Source organism: Nuphar pumila, chromosome 6 (genome assembly GCF_984573655.1).
Source record: "Nuphar pumila chromosome 6, dmNupPumi1.hap1.1, whole genome shotgun sequence".
NCBI classification, from domain to species: Eukaryota; Viridiplantae; Streptophyta; class Magnoliopsida; order Nymphaeales; family Nymphaeaceae; genus Nuphar; species Nuphar pumila.
This window is the reverse complement of record NC_143254.1, coordinates 20,274,634-20,294,925: the sequence shown is the minus strand read 5'-3', so window position 1 is coordinate 20,294,925 and position 20,292 is coordinate 20,274,634. Positions and strand designations below refer to the sequence as shown.

General features: G+C 40.9%; 1 protein-coding gene across 1 annotated transcript; it reads right to left on the bottom strand.

Moving 5' to 3' along the window:
* Positions 1-14,445: 14,445 nt before the first annotated feature.
* LOC149834239 (uncharacterized) lies at positions 14,446-17,091 on the bottom strand. Its single transcript, XM_090009320.1, has 2 exons — positions 16,104-17,091; positions 14,446-14,552 (listed from the first exon to the last, which is right to left on the bottom strand). The coding sequence occupies exons 1-2, from the start codon at positions 17,089-17,091 to the stop codon at positions 14,446-14,448; spliced, it is 1,095 nt and encodes a 364-aa protein (XP_089865446.1).
* Positions 17,092-20,292: the final 3,201 nt, after the last annotated feature.

The window sequence follows — 20,292 nt, the reverse complement described above, 5'->3', positions numbered from 1 at the left end:
TGCATGCAGTGAGTTAAGCGTTTTCTTCAGTTGTAGCCAAATTAATGTCACAGGTAGCATTTAACCAACCCCATTTACATCTCAAGTGGGATGGAGATCCAAGACGCCTAAGCCAATAAGGGTGCAAATATGCACTATGTTTGGTTGGACCTCTGATCCATATTTGTTGCATTATTTTAAGATGTAGATCAATAGGATCTGAATGTGTTTTTGTATCCGATTCAAATTTATATGGTTGAACACTTCTCAAATATGAATTAACATTTTCTGTCAAGCAATTGTTCCAATTCTTTTTTTTTTTATGTGTGTGTGGGCTGGAAATTAATCAAGCTTTTCGTCGCTTGGCTTAGTTGGGTTCACATTTGAACTCGATTGGGCTTGTGAAATGAGCTCGACTAGCCAATCATGAGCCAATTCATTTGAATTATTGACTTATGCACAAATGGTGTTGAACGGCTCATTGATGCAGTCCCTAAGTGGGAATCCCTTTTGTTGAAGAAAAAGAAGAGGAAGAAAAAGAAGAAGCGTTAGACGGGATGGCCACGGTGCTTGCAGCATTCGCAGACCCGATCAAATTGGAGCTCAGATTCGAACTGTGTAGGCGTTTCCTGCATCAACATACACAGAAAGCCTAAAGATGCCATAGAGTGTGTGTGCGAGTGTTCGGCGTTCTTCTTATTCGGTCGATGCCCACGATGAGCCCAGGCCTTAAGTCGATGGTGAGCAGAACCCTAAGACCCTATACCATGTAATCTGCATGTAGAATTTGGGTAGACTTACAACGAAACTCTCATCATTTTCATGGCAGCCTACCCTTTTATATAATGAGAAAGAGGCAGTTACTTACGTAACTCCCACCCACTATCTCCCCATTATATGACCCACTAATGGTGTCAAACCGGATCACCTGAATGGGTTGGACCCAGATCCATTATGTCCAACATTCTCCCACTTGACCCATTGACACTAAAAGTGCACTAAATCGAGGTTTATACCATTATCTCGATTTTATTTTTCATGTGAGTTAACATGTTACCCTTTATCACAAGGATGAATCATATGAGTCATGGAAATAAATATTCCTTTATGAAATGCCATATTCCCATTTACTACACTATAATTCACCTTCAATGCTTAAGCATGCTGAAATTACCTTTATGAATAGATTGGTCTCTTGTTATTCTATTGGTCCTTTAAATATTGTTATTCTGCTATTCTCTCTAACCCATATGAGAGATCCTTTATTGAAAATCAATAATACACAAAGTCATAGAGAATCAAATTCATATACACAAATATGATCATATAATGTATTGTCATATATCAGAAGGAATAAAAAAAGACCCATCCCTTTTACATGTTGAGAATACAATCTCGATGCTAGCCCTTTAGTAAGAGGATCCACAATCATTTTCTTCATCCCAATTGTATCAATACATAGCAGATGATTCTCAGTCCTTTCTTTAACAATAAAGTATTTTAACTTCATGTGTTGACACGAGATTGAGCTCTTGTTGTTATTTGAAAAGGACACAACTGCTTCATTATCACAAAAGATCTTTAGTGGTCTCTCAACAGAGTCCACAATACCAAGACCCATAATGAAGTTTCTTATCCAAATGGCTTAAGATAAAATCTTGTATAAAATCAATAATTTCTATCCAAATGAATTTCAAAAATTTCTTCGTTGTCCTGCAGTGAGAGATGACACCTCAAATATTTTGAGCCACTCGCGATTGCAAAAGTAACATGCTAAAAATATTCTAACACTCTTACTTTTCATGGACATCCTTTTAAGCACTCCTACTTTTCATAGACAGCCTTCAGAACAACTGGTCTATTCTCCGTATGAGTGAAAGATAAATCACTAGATCTATACGAGATTTATACTGAAAAGGTAAATATGAGATCCCTTATTATTCATCTTTTCTGAGACAAGCATAGTTGAGCTATTATCGTTTCACTTTGGTGGAAAGGACAATACTCATAGTTGCTTTGTTTCTTCAATTCTCAAGGAATTAACTTCAGTTGGTGAAACTAGCAGATCATGTAACTAGAGGTAATTAAACACTGTACCTTTGGGTACAAACATGCTTCATGGGCTGGAAAACGCATCTACTATTACACTCTATGTGAATTTGAAACACAAAGATTTACCTTTGGGTAAAATCGATGTTTCATAAACTTACAAACAATCATAATAACAAATCTTAATATGGTTTAAATAATCCTTAATCAACATGACTCAGATCACTTTGGTGATTACATGAATCGATCAATCAAGATCTTTTATCAAAAATATATTCGTATTATGAAGCATGCCCATGCACACATGTTTAATGCTTGTATATTCATGATAAAATATACTTTTTGTCGTCAAAATACCAGTTCATGCTTTAACTTATATGCATAAACTAATTTTAATAATAAAATGTCATGAATTTAGTCATAATTCATGTTTAATGCTTAAAACTATCATGCATGACTTAACCAACATAGAACACAAAAATTAATATGCTTAAGTCATGATTTTTATACAATAAACACTTTATAAAGCATGAAAAATAACAAAAACAAGCTCATATGGGTAAAACCCAGAGTCCTCAAGTAAGAACCGGTCTGAAAATACCCCAAAACGATATGAAACAGCCCTGAACCAGTCATCTAAGGGTCCGAACCAGTTTTGAACCTTATAAACTGGTGTCAAGTATGAACAAAAGTTCATAAAACCCTATAACCATATGCCAAAATCTATGTATTTTCATAAATTCATGAAAACAGGGTCTTTGTATCTTAGAACCGATAAAAAACTTGAAGGAACGAGTCAAAAATAGCTCTGAACCGGTCTCGAAAAGTGCCAAATCAGTCACAGATCTGGTTCAGTTTCAAATATTGCCAGGATCCTGATCCGGTTCATATTATATCCGGGTCTGACCTGGTGTAATCCGGATCCTAGTCTGACCCGGTATAATTTAGATCCGGGTATAACCCGGTGTAACCTGGATTTGGGTCTGATCTAGTACAAATTGGATCCAGGTCTGACCCGATATAAACTGAATCCGGGCCTGACCCAGTATAAACCGAATCCAGGTTTGACCCAATATAAACCATATCCGGGTCTGCCTCGATATAAATCGAATCCAGTTCATAATAGGATCCAAGTCAACTGTATTGGATCCAAACCTGAATAACTGATGGGTCTAAACCTGATCCCGATCCAAATGGACTAAGTCCTCCAAATTAGATCCAAATGGACCTGAATACCTGATGGGTCCAAATCATAACATGGTCCAAAATGTTTTGGATCTTGACTCGGTTCAACCGGATCAGAGCAAACCCGAAACCAAATGGGTCTGGCTTTGATCCAACTAGGTTGGATTTGATCACTAACATGGACCCCAAATGGATCCGGGTCCCTCTAGAAGATTGGATCCTAAGCTCGATCCAAAACTCTGGTTCTGACCCAGACCTGGACCCACTACTAAATGGGTTCGGGTCCACAGGATCAGACCCAAACCCAGATGCCTTATGGGTCTGGTCCTGTGACAAAACTGAGGACCAAATCCAAGATGGATCCGAATCCTACAAATGGACCAGACCCAGACTCGAATACCGAATGGGTCCGGGTCTGATTGTGAGACCTGTTAGCCAATGGATCCAGGCAGACCCGATCCACCCAAAATTTGGGTTTGGATCGAGTATGCCACCGGGTTAGAATACTCGATTCGACCCGGGTCACTTGTTCTGAATGGACCCGGGTTTGACCTGGTCCACCGGATCAGACCCAGACCCAGAAACAATATGGGTCTAGATCTGGTTTGGAGATCGAATGGAGTCGGTTCCTAGCAGACCCGAACCATCTGTATGGGTCTGTATCGGGTCCATAATCGGGTCGGTACACCGATCTGAACTGGCACACCACATATATCGAGAACCTTCTTTCGGTTTCCCTCATTCGGCACCCACGATGACCGACATCACCCAACGTCAAATGACATCGGCGTTAAGCGACGTCGATCACCTCCTCACAGCAACGTACCCTCGACGACAGGAGCCATGGATCCGTGTTGACGGCGAAGATCAAACCCCCTTCGGCGAAGCACCCCGACAACTAAAGGAGCAAAGAAAGGGGTTTTTCAAACCCTCCTTTTCAGCGACATTCTACGGTGACCTCGACACAGGATGACCACCGTGCAACCCGACGATGCAGGGGATCTCAGGCGATGGCCCATGCGGTCAAGGGACTTCGCTGACGTGGTGACCCAATGGCCGCCCCTTCTGGCATATTGCCCCACGGCGATCAGCCCAATTCCCTGGCGATGGCAGACTGCTCTGCAGCCCCACTGCTGAACAAAAAAAAAATAGAGAAAGGGGGTTTTTAATCCCTGGATTCCATGCGTCGCCAGACGGATGTCCACAATCTGGCAACCTCCCCCCCCGACGACGTCTGCGATGACGCTCCAGGTGACAACCTCGACGACATTCTGGCGAAGGTAAACCTCTTGCAACCCGACGATGCAGGTAAAACCCTCGATCGTCTGATTTTATTTAAATGAGGGTCACTGGGGCTGCAACCGCCACCGACGTACGACTATCGGGAAAGGCAGTCGCCCCATGGCGACTATCACCGTCGATCGGTGACCAACATCACACCACGACAATGGGCAGTCACCTCAGGATGGCACTATCGTCGGTGAAGGTTGTTGCCCCATGGCAACAGTCTGTCGGAAAACGTTGTCGCCCCATAGCGACAGTTGCCAGAGTTCAGTCGACTATTTTTTTGAATACAGATGAACTACATTGCCCAACGACAACAGGTTCAATCTGTTACAGTCGCCCCATATCTACAGGCATTGTCAACATGCGACTTACCTCGCCCAACGACAACAGTCGCAGCAAAACGCCAACAGGCTCGCATGCACCTACGCACAACGGTATGCGTGGTATGGGCCCATAACCCAATGTAGACATTTTCTGCATCAACATACATAGAAAGCGTACCTGAAGATGCCATAAAGTGTGCATGTGGGTGTTCAACATTCTCCTCGTCCGGTTGACGCCCACGATGAGCTCATGCCTTAGGTCGATAGTGAGCAAGACCCTTTACCACGTAATTTGCATGTGGAATTTGTGTAGGCTTACGACAAAACTCTCATCATTTTCATGGCAGTCTACCCCTTTATATAATGGGAAAGAGGCAGTTACGTACGTAACTCCCACCCACTATCTCCCCATTATGTGACCCACTAATGGTGTCAAACCGGGTCACCTGGATGTGTTGAATCCAGATCTGTAATGTTCAACAAATTGATTGTGAAGAAACGTCGAGGGAAAGCAGAATGTGCGTGATTGACGATTAGAAAAGAAACCTATTTTTTCTCCTCACCCGACTGCTTAACCTTCGGGCTGCGGCTATTTTCCTGGTTTGAAGCTTTTAGCGATTTTGCCCCTCATTTTTTAGCTTTATACATTTGGGGTGATTTTTCCGGTTTCATGCTTTTTTTTCTTGCACTGTTTAATGACTAAAATGCCCTTGGTTTGGTCGAGATGGATCAGCTTCTTAAACGTAGGCAGGACTGGTAAACAAACCGAGCTCGTGACTCGGTTTGGTTCGGCTTCTCATGAACTCGTTCTTGATCGTTCATATAGCTGGCAAGCCGAGCTACAAACAACTCGTGTAACTCAAACTAGATGACCCGAGCATAGGGTGTTCGGCTCGGCTCAGGCGAGCTCATATAGATAAGAATATATATATATATATATATATATATATATATGTTAAGTGTAATATATAAAAAAAATACAAAGAGAAGAAAAAAAAAGGAAAAAAGTGTGCAGCCTGCAATTACATTGCACCTGATCCTCCCTCCTTTCCAAAAGTCAAAAAGTATAAAGCTGTTTTCTTAAATATTATTGCCCCTTAACAGTGTATATTGTAGCATCTACACTGGGTTCATGTTTCCTTTTACAATCTATGTCATTGGTCTTTTGCTTGGAGTTGGAATTATTGATGTTGTAATTTTGTTAGACGAGTATGATGTACAATTAGAAGCGAAGTGGGGAAATAAATACTAGCGTGCTAGGCAACTATTTTTGCTATTTTTGAAGCCATTTCTAAATTTGTCTTATTTTAATTTGACAATTGACCCATTACTTATATCAAGGTTGTAAAATATATCTGGTAACTAGTATTATCAATGCCGAATCTGGTACCCATTGTACTGTCTTGTAAGATATCGTACAAAATTCTAAACTACAGTAACTTAAAATTTGAAATTAAAAAACAAGATAAAACAGTCAAATAAATGAAATAAACAAAACAAAAACTTTTTTGTGATATAAATGAAGTTTGATGAATGTTTAAAATTGCATGCTACCTTATATTCTATAGAATTTTGTCATTTACACAACTGATAGTTTGATATTGCAATAATAAAATGAAACATCCTATAGAGCAAAGTGAATAACAAACAATGATCAACCAAAGAAAATATCAAACCTCCAATGACAAACTTGTTCTTACAGTGATTGAAGTATAATGAGGAGTTGTGTCTAAAATCTTCAGATCCCCTACTCTTAGAAGCCTTATAAAACTCTCATAATGGTTGCAAATAAAGGTTTGGGTGGCCTAAGAGGTTAAAAAGGACTCTATTGGGCTGAAATACTAAAAATTGTGGTATAAGCTGTGGATTCATGGTGATTCAATTCCATTGTAAAGTACATTAGAGGAAAAATGCAGTTTCTCATCATTTCATAACAGGACCAATTCCAGTAAGGTCTAGAAGGTAAGTGCTCTATTACTCATGAAGCTCTTAACTGGGCCGAAGATTATGTAGGAAGATCCGGAGGCATATATCTTGACTAGTTTCAGTTCAGGATTTCCTAAATAATGAACACAGATCAGGAAGAAGAGTTGCTGCGTAAACTATGGCTAAGATGTGGAATTGACTTTTATAGAAGCAACTCCAAGTCTTGTTGAAGGTGCAAGAAAGGCAAACTTTGTTTCAATTTATAAGATTAGTCATTGGTTCTGACATCATCAGCATGAATACAGTTCATTGTCTTACAAGGCAATTATGGATTTGGTGCATTCAGATTCTCTGAGAAAGGACTTGGTGATGGAAGTCTTACAGCAAAGAAATTGAAAGAGACTTGCTTGGTGAACTGGTGCTTGATTGCCTAGTTCATTACTTTTAGCATTGAGATTGCAATGTGAGTTTTATCAATCCTCATCTGACCTCGTTAAGAAACTGAGAGCTAGAATATCTTTTCTTCTGTGTAGCATTCACTTTTCATTTTCCTTGCTTCAGTTATAGTTAAATTTGCTAATCCTTGGTTACTATTCTGGTGCACTTTCTACAGGCAGCTAAGAGTCTTTTAACACCTAGGAATATATTTCATGATTTAATGTTCTTAACCCAGCTTATCTTGGTGGAAGTGTTGGGTTTCTCTCCTTATTTAGTTTCGCCGCACTCCAAGTCCTATTCGCTGCAGTCTCTTTCAAGCACGTCGCCTGATCTTGTTGAGGACGTTTTCGTATTCGATGAACATCGATCTGTAGAAGTCCTCTCAACTGAATGACGATTCAGTTGTTCAGAGTTTGTCGATCAGCGATTTGTGGTTTGGGTTTGGAGCTGCATAAGTCGACTTCGTATTCACTGAATAGCGATTTGTGCTGTCAGCAGGACAACGATTTGGCATATCGCTGAATAGCGATTTGTGGTTATCGCGAAATAGCGATTTGTGCTGTTAGCATGACAACGATTTGGAGTATCGCTGAATAGCGATTTGTGGTTATCACGGAATAACGATTTATGTTGTCAGCAGGACAACGATTTGGGTATCTCTGGATAGCGATATGTGGCTTCAGCTGGAAGTCGTTCGTGACATCACTACATGGTGATTTGTGGTTATCGCTAGATAGCGATTTGTGACATCGCAGTATAGTGACTTGCGGGTATCGCTGGAATAGCGATTTGTGATATTGGCGCTTTGTAAGTTGTGCAAGACGTTTAGTCTTTTCGCATTTAATGCAGGTCTTATCCCCTATAAATATAGGATGGATGAGAAAGGAGAGGAGACTTTTTTCGGTACGAGCTTTGCAGAGCACAAAAAGGCAGAAAGTGTGAGGAACACTTTTAGGGCACTGAAGGGGTGCAGAGAGAGCAAGGGTAAGAAGTGCTACTACACTTCTTTCAGGAAAACTTTGTCAAGCTGGTTCTTCAGATCATTTGTTCCTTGTTCTTGTGTGAGGTATATCCTTTTGTTCATTTCGTTACACCTTGTGTGTTTGTAAGGCTTATGCCTTTTGTAATCTTTGAAAGAAGATAACGGAAGGTGCTGACCTATAGGTCGCCGTGAACGTACCTCTATTGAGAGAGAACCACGTAAATCGTTGTGTGTCATTTTTGTTTCCGTTGTTGGTTTGGTTTTTATTACTTCTATTGTCATCGTTGCTCTGTTTCCATTGATTCACACTTGTGGAGAAGACTTGATCCGTCTGTTTGTTTATGCTTTATCCCCAACATCTGGTATCAAAGCTTTGGTTTGTATATTCGTGTGTGAAGTCATGGAGAACAACGTTGTCAGGCGTATGATCAGTTTAAATGACACAAACTGGATGACATAAAAAACTAAGATGAAAGATCTCTTAGTTTGTAAAGATCTGGATGGACCTATTGAGGGTGTCAGCGGCAAACCAGAAGAGATGAAAGACGACGAATGAAGAAAGCTAGACCGAAAAGCGGTCAGTTTAATTCGGCAGTGGATAGACGATAATGTCTTTCATCATGTTTCTATAAAAACTTTGACGCATGGTTTTTGGACCAAACTAGAAAGCCTTTACGACAGAAAGATGACAATGAACAAGGCTTTTCTATTTCAGAAGCTTGTAAACCTCAAGTATAAAGAGGGTAGCTCTATTGCAGAGCATCTGAACGACATCAAAAGCATTATGATTCAGCTGACCACAATGAAGATCGCTTTTGATGATAAACTACAAGTTTTGTTGCTCCTCAGTTCCCTTCCTGAGAGTTGGGAAACGTTGGTGGTTACTGTTAGTAACTCTGCACCTGATGGAACAGTAACTATGAGCCAAGTTACCAGTAGTCTGCTGAATGAAGAGACCAGAAGAAGGTCATCAGGTGCTGCTTCTACCTCTGAGGCGTTTGTGGTTGAAAACATGGGAAGAGGCAGGAGTAAGAGCAAGACCTTGCACTTTCGTGGCCAACCCAGAGGTCACTCACACTCGAGCTCGAAAAAAGACGTCGAGTGCTATTATTGTCACAAAAAGGGGCATATGAAGATGGATTGCAAGAAGCTCAAGTTCAAGGAGCAGAGCAGAGAGAAGAGCCCAGAAGAGAAGTAGGGTGCCACAACCACAGTGACAAATGGAGAGTTCTTGGTTGTCTGTGATGGCACCAACATAAATTTGATCGGTCAGGAGACTGATTGGGTGATTGACTCTAGAGCTTCGTTTCATGTTACCTCACATGCTAACTTCTTCACTTCCTATTCGCTAGGTGATTTCGGTAATGTTCGAATGAGAAATGAAGACGTGTCAAAGATTGTTGGCATAGGCGACTTCTGCTTGGAAACAAGCGTTGGCTGCAAGTTATTGTTGAAAGACGTGAGGCATGTATCATACATCCGACTGAATCTGATCTCTGTTGGAAAGTTGGATGATGAGGGCTACAACAACACCTTCAGTGATGGAAGGTGGAAGCTAACCAAGGGTTCTTTGGTGGTAGCCAGAGGGACAAAGGCATGTTCCCTTTACATTTTGCAAGCGAAGATCTGCAAGAGTGTTATGAATGCTATAGAGATTGGCTTGTCCACAAAATTATGACATAGAAGACTCGAGTATATGAGCGAGAAGGGGTTGCAAGTTTTGGCCAAGAAAGAGATCCTGGCAGGTGCATCAGGTACATTGTTAGAACCATGTGTCCATTGCTTTTATGGTAAATAGAATAGAGTTTTTTTTCATAGAAGCATTGCATATAGAAAATCTCACATTCTAGATCTTATACATTCGGATGTGTGCGGACCTTTGAAGGTCAAGACACTTGGTGGTTCACTGTACTTTGTGACTTTCATTGATGATCACTCAAGGAAAGTCTGAGCTTATACTCTGAGAACTAAAGACCAAGTTCTAGAGGTATTCAAGCATTTTCAGGCTATGGCTGAAAGAGAAACTGGCAGACAATTGAAGTGTGTTCGCTCAGATAATGGCGGTGAATACATTGGGCCATTTGATCAGTACTGCACCAATCATGGCATCAAGCATGAAAGGACTGTGAGGATGACACCTCAACAGAATGGAGTTGCTGAGAGGATGAATCACACCATTCTTGAGAGAGTCAGATGTTTGCTGTCTCACTCTAAGTTGCCAAGATCTTTCTGGGGTGAGGCAATGAGGACATCAATTGATCTCATCTCTGTTGGAAAGTTGGAAAGTTGGATGATGAGGGCTACAACAACACCTTCAGTGATGGAAGGTGGAAGCTAACCAAGGGTTCTTTGGTGGTAGCCAGAGGGACAAAGGCATGTTCCCTTTACACTTTGCAAGCGAAGATCTGCAAGAGTGTTATGAATGCTATAGAGATTGGCTTGTCCACAAAATTATGACATAGAAGACTCGAGTATATGAGCGAGAAGGGGTTGCAAGTTTTGGCCAAGAAAGAGATCCTGGCAGGTGCATCAGGTACATTGTTAGAACCATGTGTCCATTGCTTTTATGGTAAATAGAATAGAGTTTTTTTTCATAGAAGCATTGCATATAGAAAATCTCACATTCTAGATCTTATACATTCGGATGTGTGCGGACCTTTGAAGGTCAAGACACTTGGTGGTGCACTGTACTTTGTGACTTTCATTGATGATCACTCAAGGAAAGTCTGAGCTTATACTCTGAGAACTAAAGACCAAGTTCTAGAGGTATTCAAGCATTTTCAGGCTATGGCTGAAAGAGAAACTGGCAGACAATTGAAGTGTGTTCGCTCGGATAATGGCGGTGAATACCTTGGGCCATTTGATCAGTACTGCACCAATCATGGCATCAAGCATGAAAGGACTGTGAGGATGACACCTCAACAGAATGGAGTTGCTGAGAGAATGAATCGCACCATTCTTGAGAGAGTCAGATATTTGCTGTCTCACTCTAAGTTGCCAAGATCTTTCTGGGGTGAGGCAATGAGGACATCAATTGATCTCATCAACTTGTCTCCTTCTATTCCTTTGAAGGGAGATGTTCCAGAGAAAGCTTGGACTGGGAAAGAACCTTCCTATAGACACTTGAGAGTGTTCGGCTGCAGAGCATTTGTTCACATTTCGAAGAAAGAGAGGTTCAAACTTGATCCAAAAGCCAAGCAGTGCATCTTCCTTGGCTATGGACATGAAGAGTTTGACTACAGACTGTATGACCCTGTTGATAAAAAGGTGGTCAGAAGTCGAGATGTTGTCTTCTTGGAAGATCAGACCATTGAAGACATTGGTGAGTCTGAGCCATCAGAGTCCAGTAAAGGTGATCTTGTTGACATAGATCCCCTTGATGCATCGACTGTTTGTGATTTCGTGGAGGAGATGCCGCCTCCTCATGATGATGCAGAGAAAAGAAGTGCTGAGACAAAAATTGAGGGGGAGCCAGCACCCCAAGAGCCACTTCCTCAAACTCCGATAAGAAGGTCTATGAGGGAGAAACAACCATCTAGGAAATACTCATCAAATGAGTATGTGATGATTACAGATCAAGGTGAGCCAGAAACCTTTGAAGAAGTTTTGGAGGATGAAAATAAGTCTGAGTGGCTTAAGGCAATGAAAGAAGAAATGAATTCATTGTATGAGAATCACACCTTTGATCTGGTAAAGACACCTAAAGGGAAGAAGGTGTTGAAGAACAAGTGGGTCTTCAAGTAGAAAACTGATGGAAACAACTCCCAACCTAGATACAAGGCACGACTTGTAGTGAAAGGTTTTGCTCAGAAGAAGGGAGTTGATTTTGATGAGATCTTCTCACCAGTTGTGAAGATGTCCTCCATCCGAACTGCGCTCGGTATAGCTACAAGCATGAATTTAGAAGTTGAGCAGCTTGATGTGAAGACTGCATTTCTACATGGTAACTTGGAAGAAGAAATTTATATGGAGCAACCTGAGGGCTTCATTAACAAGGGTAAAGAGCACTTAGTCTGCAAGCTGAAGAAGAGTTTGTATGGATTGAAGCACGCACCAAGGCAGTGATATAAGAATCCTTCATGACTGAGCATGGATATTCAAGAACCTCCATAGACCATTGTGTGTTTGTGAAAAAATTTCTAAATGGTAATTTTACCATTCTCTTGCTTTATGTGGATGATATGGTGATTGTGGGCCAAGACATCAGCATAATAAACAGGTTGAAGCTGGAGCTGAGTAAGACCTTTGTCATGAAGGATTTAGGTCCAGCGAAACAGATTCTTCGGATGAGAATCGTTTGTGACAGATCACATGGGCTGATCTGGTTATCGCAAGAGAAGTATATCAGAAAGGTTCTTGAGAGGTTCAACATGAACAAGGCAAAGGCTGCTAATTGTCCACTTGTAGGCCACTTTAAACTCAACTCAAGGCAATGTCCTGCAAATGATAAAGAAGGAATCAAGATGCAAAAAATTCCCTATGCTTCAGCAGTAGGTTCGTTGATGTATTCTATGGTCTGTACTCGACCAGACATAGCTCATGTCGTTGGAGTCGTCAGTCATTTTTTTGTCAAATTTAGGGAAGGAACACTGGGCAGCAGTGAAATGGATTCTAAGGTATCTTCAGGACACTTCAAAGATGAGTCTGTGGTTTGAAAATGGTGAACCTATTCTTGAAGGGTTCACAGATTCTGATATGGCTGGTGATGTAGACAGTAGAAAGTCTACTTCTGGGTATTTGGTTACCTTTGCAGGGAGAGCAGTTGCATGGCAATCGAAATTGCAAAAGTGTGTAGCTCTTTCCACTACAGAGGCTGAGTTCATCACCATTACAGAAGCCAGCAAGGAGTTGCTGTGGGTAAAGAAATTCTTGCAAGAGTTGGGCTTGAAGCAAGAAGTATATATTCTTCACTGTGATAGTCAAAATGCGATTCACTTGAGCAAGAATTCCTTGTTTCATTCAAGATCAAAACATATCGATGTTCGATATCACTGGATTCGGGATGTCTTGAATGAATTGCTGCAACTGGAGAAAGTGCATACTGATGACAATACATCAGATATGCTGAGAAAGTCATTGCCCAAGGACAAGCATGAGAAGTGTCGATTCCTAGCAGGAATGGAAGAAGCTTCCACATAAGTCGAGAAGAGGGAGAATTGTTGGGTTCCTCTCCTTATTCAGTTTCGCCGCACTCCAAGCCCTATTCGCTGTAGTCTCTTTCAAGCACGTCGCATGATCTTGTTGAGAACATTTTCGTATTCGCTGGACAACGATCTGTAGAAGTCCTCTCAACTGAATGACGATTCAGCTGTTCAGAGTTTGTGGATCAGCGATTTGTGGTTTGGGTTTGGAGCTGCGTAAGTCAACTTCGTATTCGCTGAATAGCGATTTGTGGTTATCGCGGAATAGCGATTTGTGCTGTCAGCAGGACAACGATTTGTGGTTATCGCGGAATAGTAATTTGTGTTGTCAGCATGACAGTGATTTGGGTATCGTTGGATAACGATTTGTGGCTTCAGCTGAAAGTCAGTTCTTGACATCACTACATGACGATTTGTGGTCATCGTTGGATAGCGATTTGTGACATCACAGTATAGTGACTTGCGGGTATCGCTAGAATAGCGATTTGTGATATTGGCGCTTCAGATGCTTCGTAAGTTGTGCAAGACGTTTAGTCTTTTCGCATTTAATGCGGGTCTTATCCCCTATAAATATAGGATATATGAGAAAGGAGAGGAGAATTTTTTCGATGAGAGCTTTGCAGAGCGCAAAAAGGCAGAAAGTGTGAAGAACACTTTTAGGGCACTAAAGGGGTGCAGAGAGAGCAAGGATAAGAAGTGCTGCTACACTTCTTTCAGGACAACTTTGTCAAGCTGGTTCTTCAGATCATTTGTTTCTTGTTTTTTTGTGAGGTATATCCTCTTGTTCATTTCGTTACACCTTGTGTGTTTGTAAGGCTTATGCCTTTTGTAATATTTCAAAGAAGACAGTGGAAGGTGCCTGACCTATCGGTCGCCGTGGACGTACCTCTATTGAAAGGGAACCATGTAAATCGTTGTGTGTCGTTTTTGTTTCTGCTGTTGATTTGGTTTTTATTACTTCCACTATCATTATTGCCATTGATTCACACTTGTGGGGAAGACTCGATCGATCTGTTTGTTTCCGCTTTATCCCCAACAGGAAAGTCTCACGTTTAGAAAACGAACCGGCTCAAGTTTGCATCTTGGTTCTAAAATGCGTTCTCTTGTCACAGTTGAGAGAACAACCAGTTCAAGATCATAAGCCCATGGCCTTTACTTTGAGAAGGGAGACCATGATATGCATGGCAGCATCTGTTGCTGCACTCCTCTTTCCTCTGCCATCTAAAGCGCGGATCTCAAAAACTGAGATGAAGAAAAAAATCATGGAGAAACTCAGTAAACCAAATGACAAAAATTCTGCAACTGTGAAAGTTGAAGAAGCCAGAGCAGAAAATTCAGAAACTGAAAATAATGTAACAGGGTATCTGATTGAAGCATCTCAATTAGGCTGAAGGAGATACATGTATTTCTTTTTTTATCAGATAATAAGCTTCTAAATTAATTTATGTGATGATGTTTTAGCTCCATTATTTAGGGCATTTGAAACTTCCAATTTTTCTTCCGAGGGAAGCAGAGGCGTAATCACATCAACTTACCAATCTAATTGGATAACTAAAATAAAGTGCTTTGATTTCCATATTTCCCAATATATGTATGAATGAAATAAGTAGCAACGGGGGCTCCGCGTAGTTGTTAGAAGCTGTCAGTGCACGTATCTTTGTGGTGGGACGTTGCAGGTTCAAAACCTCAGTGGTACGTTGAATAATAACTGCCCCAGTGGTACGTTGAATAATAACTGGTGGGGTCTGCCTAACCCCAGCTTGCCTTAAAAAAGAAAGTAGCAAGTGATGATTATGCAAGGAAATCGAAGGATGTATCTTGATGTGCAAGGAATAAAATATGGTTAGTCATACAAGAAGTGCATGAACATAAAATATGGTTTAGTAAAAAATCCTGTCCCACTTTTTTGAAGAATATTGTCTACTGAGAGGTTTCACGATGACCATGGACCTAAGTTGATGTTTCATACTTCATAGTGTAAAACTCCACAAGTACTTACCCCTTGCCCACGTGGAGTAACTTCTGATTTACATAGATCTGGTTTCCAAAAACAAATCTTTGGATTATAATCATTTGTTCACTATTTTCATGCACTAAAGTTGCCATCATCGTCTTTTTAATGAATTCTTGCCTGTTGATTTTACAGTATCTTGATAGAAACTTCTAATGCATTGGAGATAATTGAGCCTATTAAAGTGATAAATTAAAGTTACGCAAAGTAGAGCATGTAAACGAAACTGCATGCCTCTGGTTCAGAACCACAATCGATTTCCTAATCATATGAAAGAGAGATTAGTATTTAATTGTTATTCTTGGAAAATCACTGGTTTCAATACGATGTATACAAACAATACTTAATAAAGAACTCAGGCACAAAAAACTTCATAAATCAGGATGATATCATCTTTCATTAAACTTCAACGCTTATCATACTAAAAATGTTTTAGACCGTGATTCTTTTATGTTCACAAGAACAAATTAAATAAGGTTCCTAATCAGGTATACCAAAATGACGACATAAACATTAAACTCCATATATTATATCCAAAACAAAAAAGAAAACAAAAGTTTGTACCTCAAAATACCATTAATTTTCTCATTTGTACCAATGAATTGAATTAAAACTGTACTAGAGACTCCATTTACATGACCAACAAACTAAAAAAGAAAAACCACTAAAAAAATCTTCCTGCTTAAACAGTTTTCTTGTTCATACTCCTCATCAAGGAACCCATCTGAAACCTCCAAAAGATGACATACCCAAGGCCTACACCCAGCAGGACAAAGACCAACACATTCTCGCCCTCTGCTCCCTTGGAAATTCGATCTCTTCAAGGAAGAACTCCTCAATCTCAGCCCCTTCCTCACCACCGATCCTCTTGAACATGATATAGACCTTCTCACCATCCTTTACTGCAACATCAATTGCTATTATATTCCCTCCCCATTTTAGCTCATCGACTATGCTGGCCTCTGACCAATTATCTCTCCCCTTCACCAGCCAAGCGACCTTCTCTCCCACCACCACAAGGTTGCCGTCTCGACGGATGGCGACGCTCGTGGCACCGACGATATTGCTGCCGGAGATCAAAACCGACTTCGTCGTGCCGTCTTCGGCATCGATTCGGAACATTTTGCCGGAATCCTTCTGACCAACCAGGAGGAACCCACTGCTCATGAAGACAATCCCGGAGAGGCCATGCTGGACAGATGACGATTCGAAGTCCGCCGGACGGAGGAGCGGGGAGGAAGAAAGCACCGAGAGGATGCCGTCCGCGTTGATTTTGTAGACCAGATTGGCAGCGAAATCGGTGACAAAGGCGTTTCCGGCGAAGCATGTAGCAGAGCCGGCGGTGCCGGGGAGCGGGGTGAGAGAAAGGCGCTGGAGGGTGGAGAGGTCGTAGACGCTGAGAACGGCAGAGAAGCGACCGGGGGAGGGTCTGACTACGGTGACGAGGTGGCCGTTGTGGGCGTCTACGACGAGGGAGGTGATGGTGTAGTTCTTGGGGAACTCGGGGGAGGTGGGGAGGAGGGGTTGGAGCTCTCTGGCGTCGGATATGGAGTGGAGGGAAGGGTGGGGGGCGGAGGCTCCGCCGAAGATGAAGCGGCGATGGGCCTTGTCCCAGGCGAGGGCTCGTGGGGAGAAGGTGGCTGAGGTTGGGATGGCGATGGGTTGGTGGTGGCGCTTCCAGGCGAGGTTGGGGCCGACCAGGAAGAAGGTGGTGAGGAAGGCGATGCAGAGGAAGAGGGAGGCCATGGTGATGGAAGAGAGTGAAGCCATCCTCTGTGTGTCTCTATAGGGTTTCGCTTCTCTCTCTAGACTCCCCCTGTAGGAGTAAGAATATCTCTAGGGTTTCTCCCTCTGTCTCTCTAAGAGTTTCTCCGTATAGGGTTTAAAGCGAAGAGCCGAGGGGGGAGAGAGGGGATTGGGTGATGAGAACGAGGGAAAGGGTTGGGGATTATATTGATATTTGGGGAGTGGTTTGATCCAAATCAAATAGTAAAAAACTAAGCATGGAGAAGGACCGAAACATTAAGATATATTCGGGTATTTGATCCAAATCCAAATTATTGGTTTTGGGTTTGGATCATTAAAAAAGAACTCAACATAAATCTGGATCTAATTTAAGTTGGATTACTCTTCAGATCGAGATCTGTTTGAATCTGCGTTTTAGATTGGATATAGTTTAGAGTCTGATCAAATCGTGTCACCCAGGACAAACCACCAATTCTAAGTAATTAGATCAAGAAATACAAATTTTTATGCTTGAATATTTATGAAAATTCTAAGTCATTGATTTTCAACCCTTAAAAGATCCTTCTTATACATAATAATTGGATGATCCAAGAGTCAGAGTCTGTTTGTATAAAATCAAGTATCTAGATCACATCAATACAGTAAAAATTTCAAAAAAAAAACAAAAAAAACTATGAAAATCATGGTTCATACCAGTAAACATATTTCAGTTACCCTATGGCCATATCCTAAAAAATGTAGACAAATTGTTTGAGATATTTTTATCAACCATTTTCACCGTTTAAGTAACATTTGAAAATATCGTAGTATTCTCTATACTTATCACATTATAATAGCGATATTTTCTGTTTTCATCACTCTCTCTCTCTCCATCAATATGTACATTTAATTAACAACTTTGAAACTTGGAAAATTTTGGAAATTACTAATTGTAAAACGGGTCATCATAGTGAGGCAGAGGCTTTCCCAAGAATAATGCAGCCTCCGAGGCCTGTTTCTCTGTGCTAGATATCTGACCGACACTATATGTTATTTGGTTTTCATTTGTAATTTTTATTTTTATTTTCATATTATAACATTTATATCTATTTATTTTTCTCAGATTTCTCTATGGACTTAAATGGTTTGGTTTTGGGTCGGATGTGACCAATAACAGACTCTAATTGAATGTTGGCTAAACGGAGTCAAACTCAGATAGTGAAAACACATACAAAATTCTTGTCGGATTCGGGTGTCCATCAAATCTGGATATCCATCGGATTTGGAAGCAAAAAATAAAAACCATATCTACATCCAATTGTATCTGGATACAGTTTTGATTTACCGAATCTGACTAAATGGAATTGGACTCGTTGGATTTGGATAAAATATAACCCATTGGCATCCCTAAATAGAACAAGCCAAAAATATATATGTTGAAAATCTCACCAGAAATTCAAAGCCAAGGGATTCCCATTTTTAACTTTTGAGACTATAGTTTGAAACACGGTTGATTTGATGCCTTGTGGCAACAAAAACAAAGCTGGATCACTTAATCATGGTAAGGATCACTGGATCAGGGTGGGATTTGGATGATACAAAGGGGCCACACTGCCGATGTATTTTTAAGAGAGGGTACTGCGTGTGCACCCCCAACATACACTGTAGCTACATTGCGTGTTTTGGGGTTTTCACTGAGCGCTGCGTGACGCTCAGTGGGGTGTACGGAGGAGCCATACATCATCCTGTTGGATGCATGGCGGTGTACGGCTCCCCCGTACACCGCACTGAGAGCCATGCAGCGCTCAGTGGAGAGCCAGGAATATGCATTGTAACTAATGGGTAAAACCGCCCTGGTTGAGGGCTTTATCCATGACATGATGAAACCCTTCATTCTATTCAGGATAAGCTCTACGTGAAATAGAATAACCTCAATGCTGGGTAAAACGGCTACATTTTCGATCTACATTTTCTCTGAAATGCAGTCTCTATGGCCATTGTATATGCTTCCATAATCATGATACGCATTTTTAAATTTCTTACATGATTCATTTTTGCATCAGACAATAAAGAAGATATTATGCTGCTTAATTTGATATTGACACATTGTATCTTTCTACGTGATTTTTCTGATTAGACTAGTTGTTTTTCAGAAATAAAGAAAAAAGCAAGAGCATAAGTATGAGGATTCTGTCTTCATTCATGATTTTCATTGTCTTGTCAATTAGAAATGAAGAAAATGTAAATGCACGACATTAATATGATCTATTCAATTTTCTAAGTAAAATGTGAAAACATTAAATTCTGCCGCAGCACATTATCTTGATCTTTTTTATTGTAGTGGTAGTGTTCTTATCAAGCATCCACATTCAACAGCCCAAGAAGAGGAATCAGAGGCAAGCTCACTTGTGAAAGAAAATAAAGGGCGCAATGCTGGTGAATCTTATTCAGCATCTTCATCACTTCCGGTACATATTCAGAGCAAAGGAATAAATTCTGTTGAAGTCGGCAATCAAAAATTGAAGAATGCCATGAGCGGTGGACCTTATGACCATGGAAAAAGGTGATTTCCTAAATCCTAAGAGTTCTTCATGCAATATTTGTTGGGTGCACAACAGGAAGGGAAGTTCACGAACGGGCTGCATCTCAGAGTTTCAAAAAAAGAGAAAAAAGGTAGATAGTGTTTGAGGTTTGCTTCGAGAGAGCTCACTAAGTGTTTTTCTTAGAATTTTCTATGTTTTTAACATTTGGCTGAGCATGACTATTTAATTTAGAACTTCTCTCTTGATTTTCCTCAGGCTCAGAGATATTAGGAACGGGCCAAAACTGAAAACTATTGAAAAAAATAAACTTTAATTTAAAAAACAATTTTGAAATTAGCACATGCATATCCACGAACGGGCCCAGTTCGTGGATATGCCGAAGTGTGCGGAACATGGCCACACACCCCAACATCGCCCACTTGGCCATGAATATGCCGACCTTGCTCCCACTAGTGTGGGCTTCCCATAGAAGATTACGATTTTTCCTTCAAGGATTTCCATCGTAATCAAAGATACCTTAATCCCATGCGAGCAACATGCTTTGAAAACAGATCCTCAGGGATTCCTTTTATAAGAGGATCAACAACCATGTCTGATGTTGGTAGATAATCAATAGTTATCTCTTTTCTTTCAATCATATCATGTATATATAATGGTATTTTACCATTATATGTTTGCTCTTTGAGCTATCAACTTCACTTTT